This window comes from Lethenteron reissneri, chromosome 16, assembly GCF_015708825.2.
Source record: "Lethenteron reissneri isolate LAM-NWPU_2019-01 chromosome 16, ASM1570882v1, whole genome shotgun sequence".
In the NCBI taxonomy this organism is placed as follows: Eukaryota; Metazoa; Chordata; class Hyperoartia; order Petromyzontiformes; family Petromyzontidae; genus Lethenteron; species Lethenteron reissneri.
Genome location: NC_083794.1, coordinates 5,576,170 through 5,597,721, shown reverse-complemented (window position 1 = coordinate 5,597,721; position 21,552 = coordinate 5,576,170). Strand labels below are relative to the sequence as shown.

The window sequence follows — 21,552 nt, the reverse complement described above, 5'->3', positions numbered from 1 at the left end:
GGTTGGTGTTGGGGACAGGGTTGAGGTTAGTGTAGGGGCAGTGTTGGTTCAAGTTCAAGTTCATTTACTAGGTACAGCCCTGTGAGCCATGCGGCTCTTAAGTCGGGTGCAATCGCAACAAACAAAATATGAACACAGAAACATCTTAAAGCGACGACGCGTAACAGAATCATCCTGGAACGAACCAGCAAATATTCAATATGTTGTAAGGTGTTGGTGTAAGGCGTCGGTGTAAGGTGTCGGTGTAAGGTGTCGGTGTAAAGTGTTGGTGTAAGGTGTCGGTGTAAGGTGTTGGTGTAAGGTGTTGGTGTAAGGTGTCGGTGTAAGGTGTCGGTGTAAGGTGTTGGTGTAAGGTGTCGGTGTAAGGTGTCGGTGTAAGGTGTCGGTGTAAGGTGTCGGTGTAAGGTGTCGGTGTAAAGTGTTGGTGTAAGGTGTTGGTGTAAGGTGTTGGTGTAAGGTGTTGGTGTAAGGTGTTGGTGTAAGGTGTTGGTGTAAGGTGTCGGTGTAAGGTGTCGGTGTAAAGTGTCGGTGTAAGGTGTTGGTGTAAGGTGTCGGTGTAAGGTGTCGGTGTAAGGTGTCGGTGTAAGGTGTCGGTGTAAGGTGTTGGTGTAAGGTGTCGGTGTAAGGTGTCGGTGTAAGGTGTTGGTGTAAGGTGTCGGTGTAAGGTGTCGGTGTAAGGTGTCGGTGTAAGGTGTCGGTGTAAGGTGTCGGTGTAAGGTGTTGGTGTAAGGTGTTGGTGTAAGGTGTCGGTGTAAGGTGTCGGTGTAAGGTGTTGGTGTAAGGTGTCGGTGTAAGGTGTCGGTGTAAGGTGTTGGTGTAAGGTGTTGGTGTAAGGTGTCGGTGTAAGGTGTCGGTGTAAGGTGTTGGTGTAAGGTGTTGGTGGTTGTGCCGCGCTCACCTGGAGGAGGTATGTGCGGAGGGCCCACGCTCACGGGTGGCGGCAGGATGGGTGGCGGCGGCATGAAGTTGGGCGGGAGGCCCATGGGCCGCAGCGGCGGCGGGGCTGTTGGGGGCGCGAACGACGGCGGGGGCTTGCCCTGGTTCGCACTGTAGTCTCCAGGGGGCGGCAGCGTCCCGAGCACCTGGGGCACGGCCACAGAAACGCGGCAGAGTCTCAGGTGGGCTTGGGGTCGTGGTCGGGTTATGTTTGCTAGGGGTTCGGGGTTAGTGTTATGGTTTAGGTACGGGTCAGGATTAGGTACGGGTCAGGGGTCGCCACGGTGGAGGTCAAGGGTTCAATCCCGAACTGACGCCGGTATATTTGGAGTTTGCATGTCTCTCTCCCCGCGGTCGAGTGGAATTTTCTCCAGTTGATCCCTCCACATTCAGAATCAAGATGCATATAGAGTATCTGGCTGCTATACATTTCCACGTGATAAGCCACTTCGGTAAGCTATCGTTTGTGGCCAGGTCACTTCTGAAAAATAACTATATAGCCTAGAAGGCCTTACTTGGAAAAAAAAAATATATTAGTTTAAGGTTAGGGTCTGGTTAATGTTATAGTTAAGGTTCGAGATAGCATTGCCATTGGGATTGGGTATGAGTTATGATTGTTAGAGTTGGGGTTAATTTAATATTGTGTTAAGATTAATGTTGGGTGAGGATTAGGCTTTGGTTAGGATTAGGGTTGAATTAGGTTTTGGTTAGGATTGGCTTACGATTAAAATAGTGATAAGGGTTGTTACTCTTTGTTTTTTTTGGTAAAGTCACGTAGGTAAAAATAAAATAAATGAAAACAACTAAATTAAATCACGTCACTGTAGTAAGTGACTTTGGCTGTAACGGTTCCACCAGAAGACGGAAGCTTGTGTTGCCTCCGAAACGTCGTGATTTTTATTTAGTGGTCTTCATTTATTTAATTTTTACCTACGTGACTTTACGAAAAAAGCTAAGAGTATGAATCCTTGCAGTCACGAAAGCTTCAAATCTAAAGATAAGGGTTGTGTTAGACTCGAGTTAGAGCTGGTTTAGACTCAGGTTTGGGGTCCATGATAATCGGGACTCAAACCCCGACCGCTGGGTTTGTGGCGCACAGCACTAAACCGCCACATCGCCACTCACGAGACCAAACCGCACGCGCGCAATTCCCGGCACACGCGCTCCCTCTCTCTCTCTCTCTCGCACGTGCGGCAACAAATCCCCCATCGTCCACTGGCGTGCACCTACGATATCAAAGCCTCTTCGCAGGTCAACGTTAATGGTGCGCGACGTGGCGACAAGCCGCACCAGATAAAAAGCAAGCGAGTGTAAAGCGTGCATTAAAAACACGCGCCCCCAAGGGGCCGCGCGCAAACTTTCGTTCTCGTACATCACCGTCCGGCAGATTAAAAGCTTCCGTCGCTGGAAATCATTACCGGGGTCCGCCCGCCAAACCGCGGCGGAGGAGAAGGCCGCGTGCGGGAGCGGCAAAGGTGGAACGGCGCCACTTTCTAGTCGGGCTGCGCTCGGCGCAAGCGCGTTCGGCAAGGTCGCCCCGTGCAGGCTGCTTCAGGCCGATTCCTCACTCAGCGTCTTAGGGACACAGCCTTTTTTTTTTTTCCTAAAAAATTTACCGTTTCCCACAATTACACTCGGACCGCGCAATCGGCGTCGCAGCGCGAGACGACCACGTTTTGACATCCACTTTGCTTGCAGCGAGCAGCGCACCACCCTGTGTCAAAGAACTGCCAAGGAATGTAGGGACAGGATTTTCTTAGCCACACTACATGCACACCTATCTTTCATCTGGCGACAGCACAATCCACAATTCTGGCTGTCACCTGATGATGCTGGTTGTAATTATTGGCGAAACGTCGTACTCAAATTGTAAATGATTGTGGTTTTAACTCTCCAACACACCGGTGTGCTGTACGAGTAACGAATTGGTATATTTTGTTCGCGTGACGAACCTTACCAATTTGGCTGTCGGTCGGTGGCGTGTTTAACAACACGTCACGCGATCTCACCCAAAAACCTCTATTATGGATAATATTGGTCACGAAAGCCAAACAAAACTGTTTATTGCATGTAAAGCAATGTTTTTTTCATTTACTACCAGAGTTCAAATAAAAGCTGCGTTGCGCAAAAAAACAACTTCTAAAAAAATATTTAAAAAATTCACAGTCACAGCCTTGTTACCCTCGGGAGCACCGTTCATTTCCGGACGGCTGAAACCCAAAATCACAACCTGAAACTCGCCAGGGGTGGCTCAGTGCCTCCGAGCCCAGCGCCACCCTAGTAGGGTCCCTCAAGTCTTGATGAGTGGCCATGGTTCTTTGCACTTTGCAATTTTTTTTTACTGATTACTAAACGTGTCTCAGCTCAGGACCTTTGAACGCCCGGCTGTCAAGCCAAAGTGTCTCCAAAACCCAAGCAAGTACAGAGTGTTCATCTGACGGTACCACTTAGCCCTCTCGCCCGAGAATGTGGCATTTCTGTTGCTAGCGATACAAAGGTAATTACCAGGGTCTCGTTATCCGATTACAATTGCACAATTAAAACCCCAACGCGGGCGGCAAGGAAAGGAAACGGAGATGTTCTTTCGAAATCTTGACCAAAGCAGGCAACGTCAAATATCAAACAAGCGCGAGCCCTTTGTTACGAAGCCGCCCCTCCCCCCGCCCCCTTCAAAGACGGCAAAAAATGTTCACAGGGCACCTCGTCCACAAAACCCGCCGCCGCGATGAATTTCAAAGACTTTGCCCCCCCCCACCCCGCCCACGTTTCCCGGTTGCCGGGCTCGTATGGCTTGACACGTGCCCACCCCCCCACCCCGCCCCCCCCTTGTTCAAGTGTAAGAGGTAGGGTCGACACCTGCATGCGTTTAACTCCTGCAAGGGGCTGCAGGCCAGGCAGCCGTCTCAGTGGCTTCAGAGCGGCACGCGACTGCGGAACGGCTTCATAACGGCAGGTGGGATTGGGCAAGCGCCTGTCGGCAATTGCCAGCTCATCCCGGATACCGATAAGTACAGCTACGTACGTGCACAGCTAGATACGTGTATAGCTACGTACGTGCACAGCTACATACGTGCACAGCTACGTACGTGCACAGCTTCCAAGTGAAGCCACTGGAGCTATGCACTTTGAAATCGAGATTGAAAACCCATTTCTTTAGAACTGCTTTTTGTGTTTCGTTTGTTGTCCTTCCCAACGCACCTCCGATTAGCCACGGGTTGGCTACGTACGGTGCGAAAGAAGTTCAACATACAGACATACCAAACACGGAATCTGATTTTGGGGCTATCGGTGGTGGGCACTGCAGCAAAATCGATATTTTTTGCACTGCGCCGCACCATCGAGAAGAGCTCAGTTCGAAGGCGGCGACGGCAGTCACTTGTCGGATGCCGTCGCCCGTCTTGACGACCAAACCACCAGCCAAACCGCGCACTTCGGTTGGCGGTTGACGTTCAAAGCGGACCGCGGCCCTCTAAGGAATGGCGCCGTCCCCCACAGGGGTGTTGGGGGGTGCCCCTCGTCCAGCAGCGGACGTTCAAAACGGCTGTACGCGAAAACCTCGCCAGGACTTGACAGCCCCGGCACCGCCGGATGAGCGCGGTTGGTTACATACCGTGCGAAAGAAGTTGAACGTGCATCCGTACGGCGTTGTGGTAGTGTGGCGGGAGCTGCAGCGGTGTGGTGGGGCTGCGACGGTGGCGCGGTGCGATGGTGATTCAGCGGTGTTGTGAGTGTGGTGTAGATATGGCGGTTGCAGCGGTATTGCGCGGTGAGGCCGGCCCTTGCCTGGATGGGGCTGGGCTCAGGGAGGCCGTCGCGGTCTCGCCTCCTGCCCTCCACGCGGGTGATGCCGATCATCTGGCTCCCGATCACGTCGATGGTGCCCGACAGCTTCCTGGGTTCATATCTGTTCAAACGCAAACGCGAGCCTCTGTAAGTCCACCGATACCAGAATCCACGCCATCGCACGTACATGCCACCAGCTCGACGTGCGCGCCCCTCTTGATTAATTCGCTGCTACAAGAGGCCCTTCCGCACGCAGTATGGGCCTCGGGATTATTTACCCACGCGTCAGCACGTACGTATGCATGCACGGACGTATGCTGAACTTCTTTCGCACCGTACGTAGCCAACCGTGCTGAACGGAGGTTCGGGGGAAGGAAAACTAAAACACGTTCATCCAGACTGCACTATCATCGGGATGTGTGGAGGGGAAGAATTCATTGGGAACTCTCAAAGAGCAGTGCGAGTGTCACAGAGCTACCACGGCGATCCCTTCTAGAGTGACCTCTGTTCCACACGGGAGGGGGAAACACTTTCGACCTCCTCTGCCTTCAACCATAATGTTCACTGCAAGTTCTCAGAGCTGGAATTTAGCCAAAATTAAAGTGTAGAAGCACATTGAATGTCATTTGCGACCGATCAAACACCAACATCTCACTCATCCTCAACGGCATAGCTGAGGCTGCGCTGCAGGACACTGCAGCGACATTACAGCGACACTGCAGGACACTGCAGGACACTGCAGCGACACTACAGCGACACTGCAGGACACTGCAGGACACTGCAGCGACACTACAGCGACACTGCAGGACACTGCAGGACACTACAGCGACACTACAGCGACACTGCAGGACACTGCAGGACACTGCAGGACACTGCAGGGACACTGCAGTGACACTGCAGGACACTACAGCGACACTGCAGGACACTACAGCGACACTACAGCGACACTGCAGGGACACTGCATGACACTGCAGGACACTGCAGGACACTAAAGCAACACTGCAGGACACTGCAGGCCACTGCTGCTGACGCCGCGTGGCCAGGTTGTGCCGCGGGGGTGGAGCGCTACCTGTGAGGCGGGGGTCCCATCCGTCGCAAGCCACCCTGCTGCAGTGGGAACTCGGTCTTGATGAGCGTTGGTCCGGCCATGTCTTGCTCCTTGTCGAGCAGGTTTCCCGTCCGCCCTTGCTGCACCTGTGGGTGCCACGGTGGCGAGATGTTAACTCCCTCGCCCGGTATACAGGAGGGCGTGGGTTCGATCTCGACCCTGACACCTGCTGTATATTTGGAGTTTGGGCGTCTCTCTCTCCCTGTGGTCGCAAATATATTTTTATACGGGTCCTCCAGTTTTTCCTTCCACATTTAGAATCAACGCGCTCAGAGTATTTGGCTCCTATAAATTTCCACGCGACGATAAGCCACTTCCTTGAGCTGTCATTAATGATGGCCAGGTCGCTTCTGAAAAAGAACGACATAGCTCAGTGGCCCTGACCTGATAAAATTTAAAATGTGAAAGTAAAAAGTTCACAAGCGGGAGCGGCAATAGAGCGAGGCGTGCGAGCGGACGCTCGGCCGCATTGCGAGCGACAACGCGCCCTTCCGACGCTCTGCGGCGCCTCCTCAGCTCGCGACGTACGTGCGTGGCCCTCGCGTGCACGTGCGGCCGATCGACAAGTTAATCCTGCACAAGCGCGGCCCTTCTGGCAATCAACCGCCGGGCGAGCGAGCGCCGCCCCACGCCGAGCAGGACACGGGGGTCGGTGAACGTAGTTTCCTAACGCGGTCAGCGCGGGTTGGCGAAGGCTGGGAGCACGGACGTGGTGGGAGAACAGAAGTACAGTACGACAACGGATTTTGCCGCGCAGTATTCCCTCGTTATTCACGAGCTTGCTATCCGCAATGTTCACTATCCGCGAATCGCATCTTGAACTCTACACGACGGCAACGAGAGAAAGTGATGAGAGATAAAGTGAGAGAGAGATAGAGATGAGAGATGAAGTGATGAGGGAGTGATGAGATAAAGAGATGGAGAACTTCTCGAAGCTTTAAAACCTTCTGCAGACGTTGTGCGCACGATAATCGTAGGCCATTACCACTATCCGTTAGATTTGTTATTCGCGAGCATCTCCAGAAAGTATCCCTCGTCGCGAATAACGAGGGCATGCCGTACTGTCCTCTGCTGCCCGCCGCACTGCCGAAGCAATGCGCGAGATCCAGCGGCGGGTCAAGGCCCCCAGCGTTGAGGAGGCAACAAAGCCCCGGTGATGACGACGACGGCGCGTGCGGGCGGACTAACCGATGGTGACGAACACAAGGCAACGCGTCGCTCCAAGGACCGATGGCCGGAGGTCGCGGCTCGTGATGGAAGCGGCGTTGAGAGGGGGGAACGCGCCCCGAGAGGCACGTCCAACGAGGAGATGGAGCAATGAAATTGGGTTTGTGTGCAGGAGCTAAACGAACCGCGACACATCGAGATGGCAGCGGCTTGGGAAGGGCTTCATCCAGCAGTGGATATATCGTGACTGATGATGATCAATAAAGCACGATAGTGAACCGAGACTCGTGCTGGGACAAACGACTGCCACTTACAGCCGAAGCCCGGTCAAACGGTTCACAAGCGCTCTTGAAGTGAACGGTGCAAGAACAACAAATGAGTTACAATATGATAAGTGCACTGGATTCCACAAGTCACACACACACACCTCTCTGCGTAATGAATCATTACGTGTGCCGGACACGCCGACCTCCGCACAGCAAAGCCGTGTGACGGCAGTACCTGCCGCCTAACGATCGTCATGACGCACGGAGGGCCCCACCGAATCACAACATGGGGAGCGAATGAGACACCGCGATCGTCTAAACTCAGATGCCCCCTAATGGACAGGTTATATTGGACGTATAATAGCACAACAAAGATAAAAGATCCCCCGTAAAGCCGTTAACAGACAGTTGGGGCAAATGCTGTTCACGAGCAGAAAATCGTCACTGGTGTTGGCCGTGAGCGGGAATTGAACTCGGGTCACCGCGGTCATAGCACAGCGCTTTAACCACTGCACCACCGCTGCCCACAATAGCACAACAGAGGCACACACTCGCACAAAAAAACTAAGATCTGTGAATAGCCTAAGAAGACTGCTGGGGCAAGTGTCATTCACGAGCACCTATGAAGGCCGGCACGGCGCACAAATCGGGTGGTGTTGACAGCATCCCGCCCGGCTGCCTTTGTCTCCTCAGTGCCGATGTTTACACACCGCGCAGAGCCAATCTAAGGAAGGCCTCTCAGTGGTTCAGTTAACCGCCAACGATGTTACCTACGGCCGAAAATCAAACTCAGGTCGCCAGGTTCCTAGCTCCCGCGCGCTAACCACCCGCAAGACACGCAAGCTCCAAATAGACAGCAGGAGTCAAGGCTGTTTTAGAATTAGGCTTGGGGTCCATCGCGATCACGACTCAAACCCCGACCGCCTGGACTGCGGCGCACAGCGCTGGCGCTCCACGGCGCCACTCCCCGAGACCAAACCGCACACGTGCGCAACTTCCGGCACGCACGCGCTCCTTCTCTCTCGCAAGCGCAGCAATAAATATCGCACCACCGCGAGGCCACTGGAAAAAGATTAGCGATCGCGGCGGAGGCATGGGTAACGGATCAGCAGAGCGGCGGGCGGACGCGATGGAGCGACCGAGCGAGCAAGCGAGCGATTGAGCGAGCGATTGAGCGAGCGATCGCGCAATGAAGCGAGCGATCGCACCGTGATGCGGTTCATGGCCGGGCCGCTGGGCAGCGGATCGAGTCCCTGGCGAAGACGCTTCTGCTTCTCGCAGTACGCCTTCCACGTGTCCTCGTTGAAGCCAAAGTTGAAGTAGTCAGACAGATCCGCGCCTGCAAACGGAACACAGCGACAAAGACAAAGATCCCCACTTGTAGCCTCAACAGACTTTGGGGGCAAGTGGAGTTAGCGCGTAGCAACTATGAAAGCTGGCACGGCACACGAAGGGGTGGGTGGTCAGCACCATGCCCAAACACCTTTAGCTGCTTCGTGGCGATGTATACACACCGGACCAGATACTCATTTGAGGCTGAGTCAACCTAGAGGAGGCCCAGGACCAGTTCAGATAATCGTCACTGGTGTTGGCTGTGAATGGGAATTGAACCCGGGTCGCCGGGTTGACAGCGCAGGATGCTAAGCGCTCCCCACATCCACTAACCATGCACAGACACGTCCACGAACCAAGCAAAATACAGCTCGCACACCACACACAAACACGTGCCACGCACGCACACATTCACAGACCGCAGGCACACATATACTACTCACATACACGGACACACGTACCACGCACACTAAAGCAATGGACACACAAAGCACATACACAGACACACGCACCAGGCACACACGCACCACACACATACGCATTCTTAAAAGTGTATTGCTCTTCATTTACCCAGGAAAGTCTGAACGAGTCAAGACTTTTTTTCAGGAGGCTGTTATATCCGCTACGGCTAAACAGGGGCCTTTGTCATTGTCATTTGTTAACTTGCATCTTCAATGCCACGAAGCATAAACTAAACTATTTTTTATTTTACCAGTTAAGGCCCAACGAGCAGTGTCGCTCTTTTCAGAAGCAACCTGGCCACAAATGATAGATGAACTTAGTGGCTTATCACGTGGAAATTAAAAGCAGCTAAATACTCTAAAACGTGTGACAAATATAAAGCGGGCATCACGATCGGGATCGAACCCACGACCTCCCGCATACTAAGCGAGGTAGTTAACTTCTCCTAGCCACCGCGGATGCCCTAATGAATCCAACCGGGCTCTCTCTCGCCCACCGAAACAGAGCACAGAGGAAGCTTTCTGCGTGCGGCGCGGTGCCGTTTCTGTGGCTGTCCGCACCTGGTTTGCGCCAGGGCTTGTCCTCAAAGGAGTCGAGGTCAACCTCGAGAACAGGAATGCCGGCGATGCTCCCCGGCGCGTCCAGATCCACGCCCTTCACCTGTTTGGGTCCGGCTGCGGGCACGGGAAGGGAGGGGGGGAAAGATTCGAACACGTAGCAGGCAAATACTACACTCACAACCGCGTACGGGCTCGGAGCGTGCGTCGATGCTACGCTCGTGCACGCACACAGCATGTGAGCGCTACGCTTGCGCACAAGTAGGGTACACGCAGGAGCCCGTTGATGAACTTGCTGTCGGCGATCTTGGCTATGAGCGAATCACATCTGGAACCCTACACGACTGCAGATAAGGTGATGAGATGAAGGTAGTAAATTTATAAACCGTTATTTAATTATATTACATTAATTATTAATTACTTTGTTCATGGCAACCAATTTCAATGTTTCTGTGTCACTATATTGTCATCTATTTATTAGGTTATTTTTGTATTTAATCCAGGTAATTCTTGACATATCACTAGTCGCACCATTTTCTATCCACAAGCACCTCCAGAACATATCCCTCGCGAATAACGAGGGAATACTGGACAAACACAAAGATCCCCCGTAATGCTTTAACAGAGGATTGGGACAGGTGCTGTAGCGAGCACTTGTGAAGGCCGGCACGGCACGTGGTGCTGAATGGCCAGCACCACGTCCGGCCGACTGTCTCAAGAGTGGTAATGTTTACGCACTGCCCTAGATATTCATTTGAGGCCGAGTCGACCTAGGGGAAGCCCTGGAGGGGTGCAAATAATCGTCCCCGGTGTAAGCCGTGAGCGGGAATAGAACTCAGATCGCCGGATTCGTAGCGAAGTGCGCTAACCGCTGCACTACCGCTCCCCCATTGTCCGTGTATGAAAACACGTACACGTATTATTTGGTTCTGTCGGTAAAGTCACGTAGATAGGTCCAAAGAATATAACAAAATAACAAAAAACTACGACGTTTCGAACGCAACACAAGCGGTCATCACAGGGAAAAGGGGGGTTAGCTTCTAAAGAGAACTGCTTATAAAGGTTTGAAATGAGCGTAGCCCAAATGTCAGCCTCCCTCACGTGCACATACACACACACAAACACGTAGACGCACACACAGTCAACACACGCAGACCCAAACAAGAAACAATATGAACTGGGTAGCAGAAACGAGAGAAAAAATAATCGAAATGAGACCGTGAATTGTGACGATTCTTCAGATCGCACGGGGTGTGGGTGTAAAACACGGCACACGCCTATTAAATGCACTCACAACACTCCACAACGGACGTACAGGTGTGGTATCTGTACGACTCCACGTGCCGCTGTACCTGCTGAGGATGCCCCATACGGCCGTGCGCCGGGCTTGATATTCAGGTTCACGCCACTGAACACAAAACAGGTGGGGGTTATAGTAATGACGGCCCATCGTATAATCCAGATTGTTGCTTCATCACGTAATAGAGCAGAAATAAATGTGCACGTATGAGTCGAGTAACTTTCTTTCCAAAATTGAATAATTTCTAACAGCCGCTACTACAGCGTTCTATGATTTACACATTGTTTTACGTCAGCCTCCCGATTGCAAGCATAATTAAATGGAACACACAAACGTATTATTTAATAAAACAAATGTCGGACCAAAAATGTACTTTTTTTTTATCTAACATGATTAAAAAAAATTGTTATAATAGTGATACTTGAACAAAAATAAACTGCTTGCAGAGACTTGCATTGATAAGTTGGTTTAAAATTGAAAGATGGGGTAGAGTTCTTCTCCACTTGTAACCTATTTCAGTGGTGGATATTTCACAGGGGTCAATCTTTGTGATTGATCAGTGGTGTACACTCAGTGACCGTGAATTGCTAGTTGGTATAGACGTATACAGTGTAGCTTACATGTGTTCATGCACGTGTGTGCAAGGGCTTTGGGGGTGTGTGTGTGTGCATTTTGTGCGTGTGGGGAGCGGTAGTGTAGCGGTTAGCGCGCTGCGCTATGAACCTGGCGACCCGGGTTCGATTCCCGCTCACGGCCAACACCACGGTGACGATTATCTGAACCGGTCTTGGGCATCCCCTAGGTAGACTCAGCCTCAAATGAGTACCTGGTGCGATATGTAAACATCGTCACTAGGGAGACAAAGGCGGCCGGGCGTGGTGTTGGCCACCCACCCCCTCGTGTGCCGTGCCGGCCTCCATAGGTGCTCGCTAACAGCACTTGCCCCTACAGTCTGTTAAGGCTACATGGGGGATCTTTGTCTTTGTGTGTAGTACAGCGGAACCCTAACCCTCATTATGGAGTGGTAGTACAGTGGTTAGCGTGCATGTGTGTGTGAATGGGGCTACTAGTTTGTGTGTATGCGATATGTATGTGCGCTTATGCAAGAGTATTGCAACAATGCGTGAACTAAGTTTTGCCCAATCCTAGCCAGCTGGTTCAAAAACTGAATAAACCAAAACGTGTGAACAGCTGTTTGTGAAGATGCATGTGGGTGTGTGCGTGCCTGTGTGTGCCTGTGTGTGCATGTGTGTGCATGTGTGTGCAACCGTGTGTGTGCAACCGTGTGCATGCGTGTGCATGCGTGTGCATGCTGTGTGCCTGTATGTGTGCGCAACCGTGTGTGAGTGTGCCTGTGTGCCTGTGTGTGTGCCTGTGTGCCTGTATGTGCGTGTGTGCCTGTGTGCCTGTGTGCCTGTGTGCCTGTGTGTGTGCGTGTGTGTGTGTGCGTGCGTACTCACGTGTACTGTGGCGCCCCCGTCTTGATGTCCCCAATCGTGACCTGCACGTCGTCGTCGTCGCTATCACTATCGCTGTCGTCTTCGGCATCTTCAGTCCCATTCTACACATTACAATGCACAACGTGGACATGTTTAGCGTCTGCACGCGACCGCACATCAAGTTACCTGCACACAGTCGCAGAGTAGAAAAAAGCACAGGACTTGACATCGGACTTGAACAAGGGCAGGGGGTCGATGGCAGACGGCTGGTGGGAGAGAGTTAAAGATTCCCGACACCTCTGATTAGTCACCTTCTTTGAGATATCATTTGTGGCCAGGTCGCTTCTGCAAAAGAAGCCAATAGCTCAGTGGGTTTGACCTGGTCAAATAAAAAATAGTTGTAAATGTTTTTTTGCAATTTGCTTACCTTTCCTATACTTTGCACTCCGATTAGCACGGTTGACGACATACGGCGCGCGAAAGAAGTTCAACATACACACAAACGGAAGGAGCGACTTCCCACTGAGCAAAAGTTGACTGGGAGCTTCGACAGAACGCTGGAGTGGAGAGTTCCAGGAGGGGAGTGAAGTGAGAATGGCGAGGGGGAGAAGTAGGCATGTGCACGCCTGATGACTAAGAGCACGATCTTAACATTTATAATGTCAATTAACACAAAAAAAGTTTCTGGTAATAGGGTCTACTGAGGTTGTACTGTGGTTAGAGCCCAGGACTCGCAGTTGGAACGTGGCAAGTTCAAATATTGAGAAACTCAATTTAGTATTTAGTTTTTGCCAAATCGAGTGTAAAAGCATATACAAGCAGAACATCTGACGTCTCCTCATATAAGCAAGAAAGTTTTAATCTATAAAACCTAATGGCTTTCCAACCGATGTTACCCATGGCGATAATGCAGTCGTTCCACAAACCCTCCACCAATTAATGCCCATGTGTCTACTCTTTGTACCCGTGGTCTTCCCCTTTGGCCTGTGCGTCTGCGAACCAGAGCGAGAGACAAACCGGAGCGGCCACGGCCTCGGTGCCGTCGCCGTTGGTTTCTTCGGCGTTGCCGTTCACAGGGAGGTCGCCGCCTTTGTCGTCGGCGGCCGCGGGCACGTCCGCAGGTGGCCTGGAAGAAAAATGGAGAGCCGCGACACACGCCGATTCAAGAACCACCGCGCTATCGGAATCGGAATCTTGATTTATCCTGGAGAAATGCGATGAGCTACACCCACCACCTCCGAGCACGGGCAAACACGGGCATGTTCGAGGAGCGGCGGTGCAGCTATTAGCGCACCGAGATCCGGGCGACGCGAGTTCCGTTTTCCAGCCACGGCTAACATTAGTTGCGGTGATCCGAACCGGTCCTGGGCCTCCACTAAAGTAATGTCAGACTTAAATGAGTATCTGGTGCCGTGTGTAAAAATAAGCAGTGGGGAGACAAAGGTGGCGAGGCACGTTGCTGGCCACACAACCGCCATGCCGGACTTAATAGGTGTTCGCTCGCAACGCTTGGCTAAACGGGATCTTTGTGCTGGCTGGGAGGACCATGGCCCTACAGCAAATGGATTCTTCAATATCTCTGCAGAGCTTTGAGTGCTATCCACTCATATGCGTGACTTTTCGCAGGATACTCCCGTCTCCTCCCACATGAAGTCACCGATTAACGGAACTGGCCAAACACCTCAATGAAGGACCCTCCCTGACAGAGTCGAGCTAATTTAGCACAAGTACTGTGGTGTTATCACCGCTGCCGAGTGGTGAACAGTAGTGGGTGTTACTGATCTGGTAGTTGGCGTACTATGCAATAAAGCTCACCGACCCGAGTTTACTTTCTGACGATGAATAACGCGAGGGGGAATTGGAATCTACACCAGGTCTGAGCCTCCTCTACGTCAAGAGGCTGAAAAGAAACACGTGGTAAAGATGTGAACATCACCACTGGGGGAAGAGGGCTGGGTGTGTGTGGAGCTGTCAACATTTACATCACTCTCTTGACTGCTATGCCAGCCTTAAGAAGTTTCCATTGGCAGCACTTGCCCAACAGTATCTATCGCGAATTTGAACGCAAGCCAAAAAATTATTCTCGGCCTGCAATCTTACAGAAAGAAATCAATATTGTCATGTCAACATCTGACTCTGTTATCTGCTATAATGTTTGACATGTACAGCTCTTTTGTCAGCCTACTGCTGGATGAGGGCCTTCCTCACGCCTTGCCGGTCATGGGGTTACTTGAACAGACTTGACGTAGCTGATCAATGCGGGTTGCTGAAAACGCTGGAGCATAAAAAGCACCGTCCAATAGACATAGCTGCAGGTCCCTCTGCTGCTGCCCACCACATTACCATTTGTGCAATAGAACATATGGCGTTTTGCAGTCAACCCAAGTTAATCAATCACATGGTCTGTACGTTATTATTCGAAATCAATGACATTTATTTAAAATGTTTGGAAAAAGTGTACTTATTTCATTCCGTTCAAATACCAATGTTAATAAACGTGATAGGAATGTCATCAACAGCCCAAATGATAGAAAATGAGCCTGTTCCCTTGGACAACTCACTCAACCACGTGCTGTCCTAATTTTTTGTAACATAAACTTCACAAACATACAGAATTCTTCAAGACCATCCGCAAAATCCTTCACCCTTCCACGTTCAGTGAGCCTAAGCCTTCCACTTGTCTCACGGGGATGGTGACTCAGGCTAAACTCTACAGCAGTGATCTTCACGTACATTAAACAAGTGTAAATATGAACTCATTGTTAATTAAAAGTTAGGCATTGCAGAAATGTTATTTAAATGCCGTATTCGTGCAACAATTAAATTATTGCATTTTCATTTGCCCGACTTTCCTCATGATGGATAAGACCCCTCAACGCCCCTCCTTCCACCCCATTGGGCAGTAAGGATGTCTTTGACTCCGAGTGATGTGCACCTACCCAACAGTTGCAGGTTCACCCTCCGCTTTGTCAGCGGCATCTTCATCTGAAATAAAATGTGAAATGCAGTGTGATAAAGTAAACGGAGGGGCTTTTTTAATGAAAGACTCACAGGACAAGAACGGTAGGACAGGTATCTCCACGTGCACTGATAAGGTGATTCTTATAAATATGTAGGCCGTTATGTTAACACAAACACACATTTAAACACCAAATACACTTCAGTGCCTTATCTTCATTTCCAGGATACATTTTTGACATGTTTGGAAACAGATGCATACATACTGCAATGTTTGCATGTGTACATTTTAACTACTTGTCCTTTATTTAACCAGTTTAAATAGTGACTTTTTATCAGTCTTAGCAAGGAAATAACAAGCGGAATAACACAAAATACATTTAGTTACTTGTTTTTCTTTTGGGATGTGTAGCCTACACTTTCAAACGGACTTTGCTCGTCTATATTTTTGTCCTGAGTGCACAAGCACGCTTTGGTAGTCAAAGACTCCATGTCTCTTTCACAATGACCACGATCCTTCGACAATCACGTATGGCCTGTTTGTTTTGCATTTTTATATCTCGTTCTAAAACATGTGGACGTTAGACAAATTACGTTTTGGAAGTTTGTATTATGCCAACAAATGCCTTTAAAAATGTTCTGTTATAAACACGTAAAATGTAAAAACCGCTATGTTCTATCCCCTAGTTAAGTGTCTTAATTGAAACTAGAAAAAGTACAAAGAATGTTTGAACCTAATGCATATTAAGAATGACACGCGTACGATCAAAATGTATAAGCAGCAATGTTTTATTCCAAAAACCTTAAGACTATTCATTCCAGCGACACACGATGAACAAATGTGCACCGGGTTTTATTGACGAAAAAGTATACATTTACAACCTTATGATTTATGGTTGTTGCAAAGCAATACTTAAGCACAATATTTAACACAATTATCTTTAGCTACTAGCACAATACAGTGAAGCAAATTACTGGAGATAAACCAAGTAAAAAAACCACAAGCAATAACAAAATCCCGACAACTTGGTTATTCATTATTCAATATTCAGGATCTTGAGCTAGTGAATACGTTGGTCTAAGCCAATGGTCGAAATGTACCAGGTCTGCGGTATATTCTTACTAATTGTCAATCATACTGAATTACAACCACAACGTAATTGTACATTAATTTGCCTTTTGCCATCATTTTATGTATCGAGAAAGTTGAAGATTGCGATTTAAAATTACCGTATCACAAAAGCTCTGCCCCGTCTGCCTGGAAAGCTCACTTTCAGTCTCTAACACGGCAAGGGTTAATAACGAAATTTGGAGATATATTTGACGTTTTGTGCAACGCTGGGAAATTCAAATCCCTTTTGTCTAAAGTATAGGGAGCTTTTTTTTTTGGGGGGGGGAGGGGAATTTGGCAGTGAGATTGCGTAAATGTGTCGTTAACCCTGGCACCACCCGACACAGCAAATTAGTAATGGAACACGTAAGCGGAACAGGGCAATGAGTTATACTCTTAGGTTATTTCGGTAAAGTCACGTAGGTAAAAAAACTGAAATTTATTAAAGTAAAATAAAACAAATAAAAAAATTCACGACGTTTCGGAAGCGACAGCTGTCGTGGCTGTGACGGTTCCACCTGAAGACAGAGGCTTGTGTTGCTTCCGAAACGTCATGAATGTTTTAATTTGTTTTAGTTTACTTTTATGAATTTCAATTTTTTTACCTACGTGACTTTACCGAAAAAACCTAAGAGTAGGAATCCTTGCAGTCACGAAAGCTTCAAATCTAGAGGCAATGAGTTACTAGTACTGTACACCAACATCGGTGTGTTGGTAGTTGCTGCTGCTGCTGTCTTCACGCACAAGGGATTCCCCCGTGTAGGTTAGCAGGGGCAAGTTTAGTTTCTACCTACGTGACTTTACCGAAAGAACCACAGAGTATTGATCGCTGCAGCAGTCACGAAAGCTTCAAATCAAGATTGTAGCAAGGACAAGTTACGAAACAATCCTCTGTAACAAATCATTTCAACTCAAGGCAGCTACTACCACCAACCCTCAAATGCTGTTGCACATTCCAAATGTACCCTCTTTTAACAGGGCAAAAGAACGTAGAGCAAAGCTGAAAAAGCACGCGCGTTTAAATTAATGTAAATAAACGCACCTCCATACAACCATTGCTCTTCGTCCTCCCCGGCCAAGCCTACGGCGTCGCCTGCCGCGTCCCCCACCTCCGCGGCCATCCCCGCGGCAGAGCTTCCAGGCAAGACGGGAGGCTGCGCTGAAGGCCTTGTCGCGATCGGGGCCTACGCGTGTGAACACGAACCTCTGGCGAGCGTCCAATCGCGCGCGCCTTCTACGACGTTTAAAAAAAACTATACGCGCGTGTGTATAAATGTAAAATAAAGGATATTAAAATTAAAAAGCACGCGTGCCTTCCGCGTTGTTTTGTTTGAAGAACTTTCGGGTGGAAGGGGGAAAAAAATGACCACCCGCCCTCGGTGCAGGCAGTCGCGCACGGAGCGCGCGAGCTAATGACGTCACACCCGGACGTGACGTAACGCGCAGCGACGTCATCCGTTAAAGCCACGCCCATGGCTTTGTGACCTCATGCTCGAGTTATTATTTTATTTATATTATTTTTATTTCTAATATTATTTATATTATTTATTTTAGCTACTCAACTTTACCGAAAAAACCTAAGAGTAACGTTTTAAAAGTTCAATGTTGATTTGAAGCTTTTATAAAAGTTCACTCGAACAGAGAGAGCGAGAGACTGGGCTGAGTGTTATCTAAACTCACAGATTAACACGTATTTCTCGATTTGAAGCTTTCGTGACTGCAAGGATTCATATTCTTAGGTTTTTTCGGTAACGTCACGTAGGTAAAACATTAAAATTAATAAAAGTAAAATAAAATAAAAATCACGACGTTTCGGAGGCAACACAAGCTTCCACTTGAAGACGGAAGCTTGTTTTGCCTCCGAAACGTCGTGATTTTTATTTTATTTTACTTTTATTAATTTTAATGTTTTACCTACGTGATTAACACGTGGCAGGCTTTCGCGACCAATATTATTCATAATCAACGTTTTTGGGTTTAGATCGCGTTATTTATACATGTGTCGTAACCCTCCACCACCCGACACGGCCAATCAGCAAAAAAAGTGTCACGTTGACAAAAGACAAAATAGTTCACTGCTTTAGCCCACCGGTGTGTTGAAGCGTGAAACCACTGATTGGCCGTGTCGGGTGGTGGAGGGTTACGACACATTTATAAATAACGCGACCTAAACCCAAAAACGTTGATTATGAAAACTCACAGATGTCATCCCGTGCGGTTTTCCCCGTATTCTTGCACAGGGGACATTGAGTTTTCAGGTCCATATGGCGTACGGCCGTTTCAATACGGGCAAAAAAACAATCATTGTTTGTGTTATGCCCTTGTCATTGGACTTTGTTGGAAGAATGTTGAGATTTATAAGGGACACGGGGTGACCAATAAGGTCTGAGTTGGTCTGCAATAAGGTCGGCACTGATCAGGGGTTCACAGGTATGTAAACTATGAATCTGTAAATTATTAACGTTTTTTATTTTATTTTACTAGGTCAGGCCCAAACTTGACTTAAAGCTTTCGTGACTGCAGGAATTCATATTCTTTGGGTCTTTCGGTAAAGTCACGTAGATAGAACAATAAAATAATAAAAATGAAAATAAAGTGAATAAAAAATAATAAAATGTTATTATAATAATACAATGTTATTATTTTTTATTCACTTTATTTTCAGAGAACAATAAAACAATAAAAATGAAAATAAAGTGATTTTGTATTATTATTATTTTTATTAACTATTATTTAAATAAATTTGCATTATTTTTTATTCACTTTATTTTCATTATTATAATTTTTAATCACTTTAGTTATTTTATTGTTCTTTCTACGTGACTTTCCCGAAAGACCCAAAGAAATCCGATCTCCAACCGCTGAGCTGTGTAGCTATTTTGTCAGAAGCGACCTGGCCATCACCAGTGTTAGCTTAACTCAGTGGCTTATCATCGTCACGTGGTCATTCATAGCAGCAGCCAAACACTATCTAAACGCGTGATGTCACTCTTTGGTTCTTTCGGTAAAGTCACGGAGGTATAAAATAAAATAAATGAAATCACGACGTTTCGAAAAATAAATTTTCTGTGGTTTTCCCACCTGATGATGATTGCTTGTGTTGCAATCGAAACGTCGTGATTTCATTGATTTTATACCTACGTGACTTTACCGAAAGAACCAAAGAGTATGGATCCCTGCAGTCACGAAAACTTCAAATCTAGATTGAACGCGTGATGTTGATTCTAAGTGTGGAAAGGAAAAACCAGAGGACCCAGAGAAAAATCCACTCGACCACGGGGAGAGAGACACACAGAAATCTCTCTATACACATCAGGTGTCTGGGTTGGAATCGAATCCACGGCCTCCTGTACAGCAGGCGAGGTAGTTAACATCTCCTAGCCACCGTGATGATGAGAGAGAGACACCGCAAACTCCAAATACACAGCAGGCGTCAGGGTCGGGGTCGAATCCACGACCTCCTGTACAGCAGGCGAGGTAGCTAACATCTCCTGGCCACCGTGATGATGATGAGAGAGAGACACCGCAAACTCCAAATGCACAGCAGGTGTCAGGGTCGGGGTCGAATCCACGACCTCCTGTACAGCACGCGAGGTAGTTAACATCTCGCCACCGTGTTCTCCAAGAAGAGACCTCGAGAGATCGGGGCAGTGTCTCACTCGCAAGTGAGCCGAGCCACCAACATGACAATCAACATAACACTGGACAATGACTTACGACGAAGCACGTTGCAAATAAGTGGAAAAACAAGCAAATACAAATCTGAGGAGCAGGCTGAGAGAAAATGTGGTTTCTACGTCGGAGCGTCCCTGCCTGACACCACATTGCAGCTCCACAAGCTGCTCATCATCACCACGGTGGCTAAGAGATGTTAACTACCTCGCCTGGTGTACAGGAGGTCGCGGGCTCGATTCCAACCCTGACGCCTGCTGTGTATTTGGAGTCTGCGTCTCTCTCTCATCATCATCATGGTGGCTAGGAGATGTTAACTACCTCAAGTTCAAGTTCATTTATTAGGTATAGCCCTGTGAGCCATTCGGCTCTTGAATCGGGTGCAACCGCAACAAACAAAAAACAAGAGGTCGCGGGTTCGATCCCAACCTCGACCCCTGCTGCTGTATATTTGGAGTTTGCGTCTCTCTCTCTCATCATCATCACGGTGGCTAGGAGATGTTAACTACCTCGCCTGGTACACAGGAGGTCGTACGTTCGATCCCGACCCTGACACCTGCTGTGTATTTGGAGTCTGCGTCTCTCTCTCTCTCTCATCATCATCATCACGGTGGCTCGGAGATGTTAACTACCTCGCCTGGTGTACAGGAGCTCGCGGGTTCGATCCCAACCTCGAGGCCTGCTGTATATTTGGAGTTTGCATGTTCTCCCCGTGGTCACGTTTATTTTTCTCCGGGTTTCTTCCCTCCACATTAAGAAACAACATCACGCATTTAGATTATGAGGCTGCTTTAAATGTCTACATGGTAATCCACTTAATTTGTGGCCAGGTCGCTTCTGAAAAAATAGCAAAAAAGCTCAGTGGGCCATACATGGTAAAATAAAAATGTTTGTTTAGCTTTTTAAATCCTTTATATTAAGTTCGCTTGCTTGCTTAGGACCGTGCAAATCTTTCGGTCGTTTTTAAAAATCATTTATATTAAGTTCGCTTGCTTGCTTGCTTAGGACCGTGCAAATCTTTCGGTCGTTTTTAAAAATAATTTATATTAAGTTCGCTTGCTTGCTTGCTTAGGACCGTGCAAATCTTTCGGTCGTTTTTTAACCCACTTCCCGTGATCCAATCGAGCTGACATTTTGTACACAGACTCGTTGTGCGTGACAATGAATTTGCGTGAAAACATTTTTCAAAAATTTTACACTGTTTAGGGAAAAAATTATAATATTTATTTACCAATTGGTTAATGCTGGCACACAATCATCTGACCCATAGGTGGCAGCCATCTCAAGCCAGAGGACGAGAGGACTCTACCCGCCCCGATGCCACGCATATAAAGGATTTATAGTGAAAAACGTTGTTTTTACGGGTTAATTTTTATCCTGCTCAGACTGCATCACGTTTCATACCTCCTCAACAGATGACACATCAGCCAGCCACTCACAGGGGGTTGGCTACTTCCTCCA

The 21,552-nt window shown here is 48.5% G+C and overlaps 1 protein-coding gene across 1 annotated transcript in view; it reads right to left on the bottom strand.

The window, feature by feature from the left end:
• Positions 1-17,831, bottom strand: part of FIP1L1 (factor interacting with PAPOLA and CPSF1) — a 52,838-nt gene extending 35,007 nt beyond the window's left edge. Inside the window, exons 1-10 of the mRNA XM_061552238.1 lie at positions 17,462-17,831; positions 15,290-15,335; positions 13,368-13,476; positions 12,372-12,472; positions 10,964-11,019; positions 9,615-9,728; positions 8,469-8,599; positions 5,789-5,913; positions 4,720-4,840; positions 899-1,082 (exon numbers count right to left, since the gene is read on the bottom strand). Of these exons, the coding sequence (XP_061408222.1) occupies positions 899-1,082; positions 4,720-4,840; positions 5,789-5,913; positions 8,469-8,599; positions 9,615-9,728; positions 10,964-11,019; positions 12,372-12,472; positions 13,368-13,476; positions 15,290-15,335; positions 17,462-17,540 (1,066 nt within the window). The 5' untranslated portion in view covers positions 17,541-17,831. The remainder of the gene's footprint in view (positions 1-898; positions 1,083-4,719; positions 4,841-5,788; positions 5,914-8,468; positions 8,600-9,614; positions 9,729-10,963; positions 11,020-12,371; positions 12,473-13,367; positions 13,477-15,289; positions 15,336-17,461) is intronic.
• Between the last annotated feature and the right edge of the window lie 3,721 nt (positions 17,832-21,552).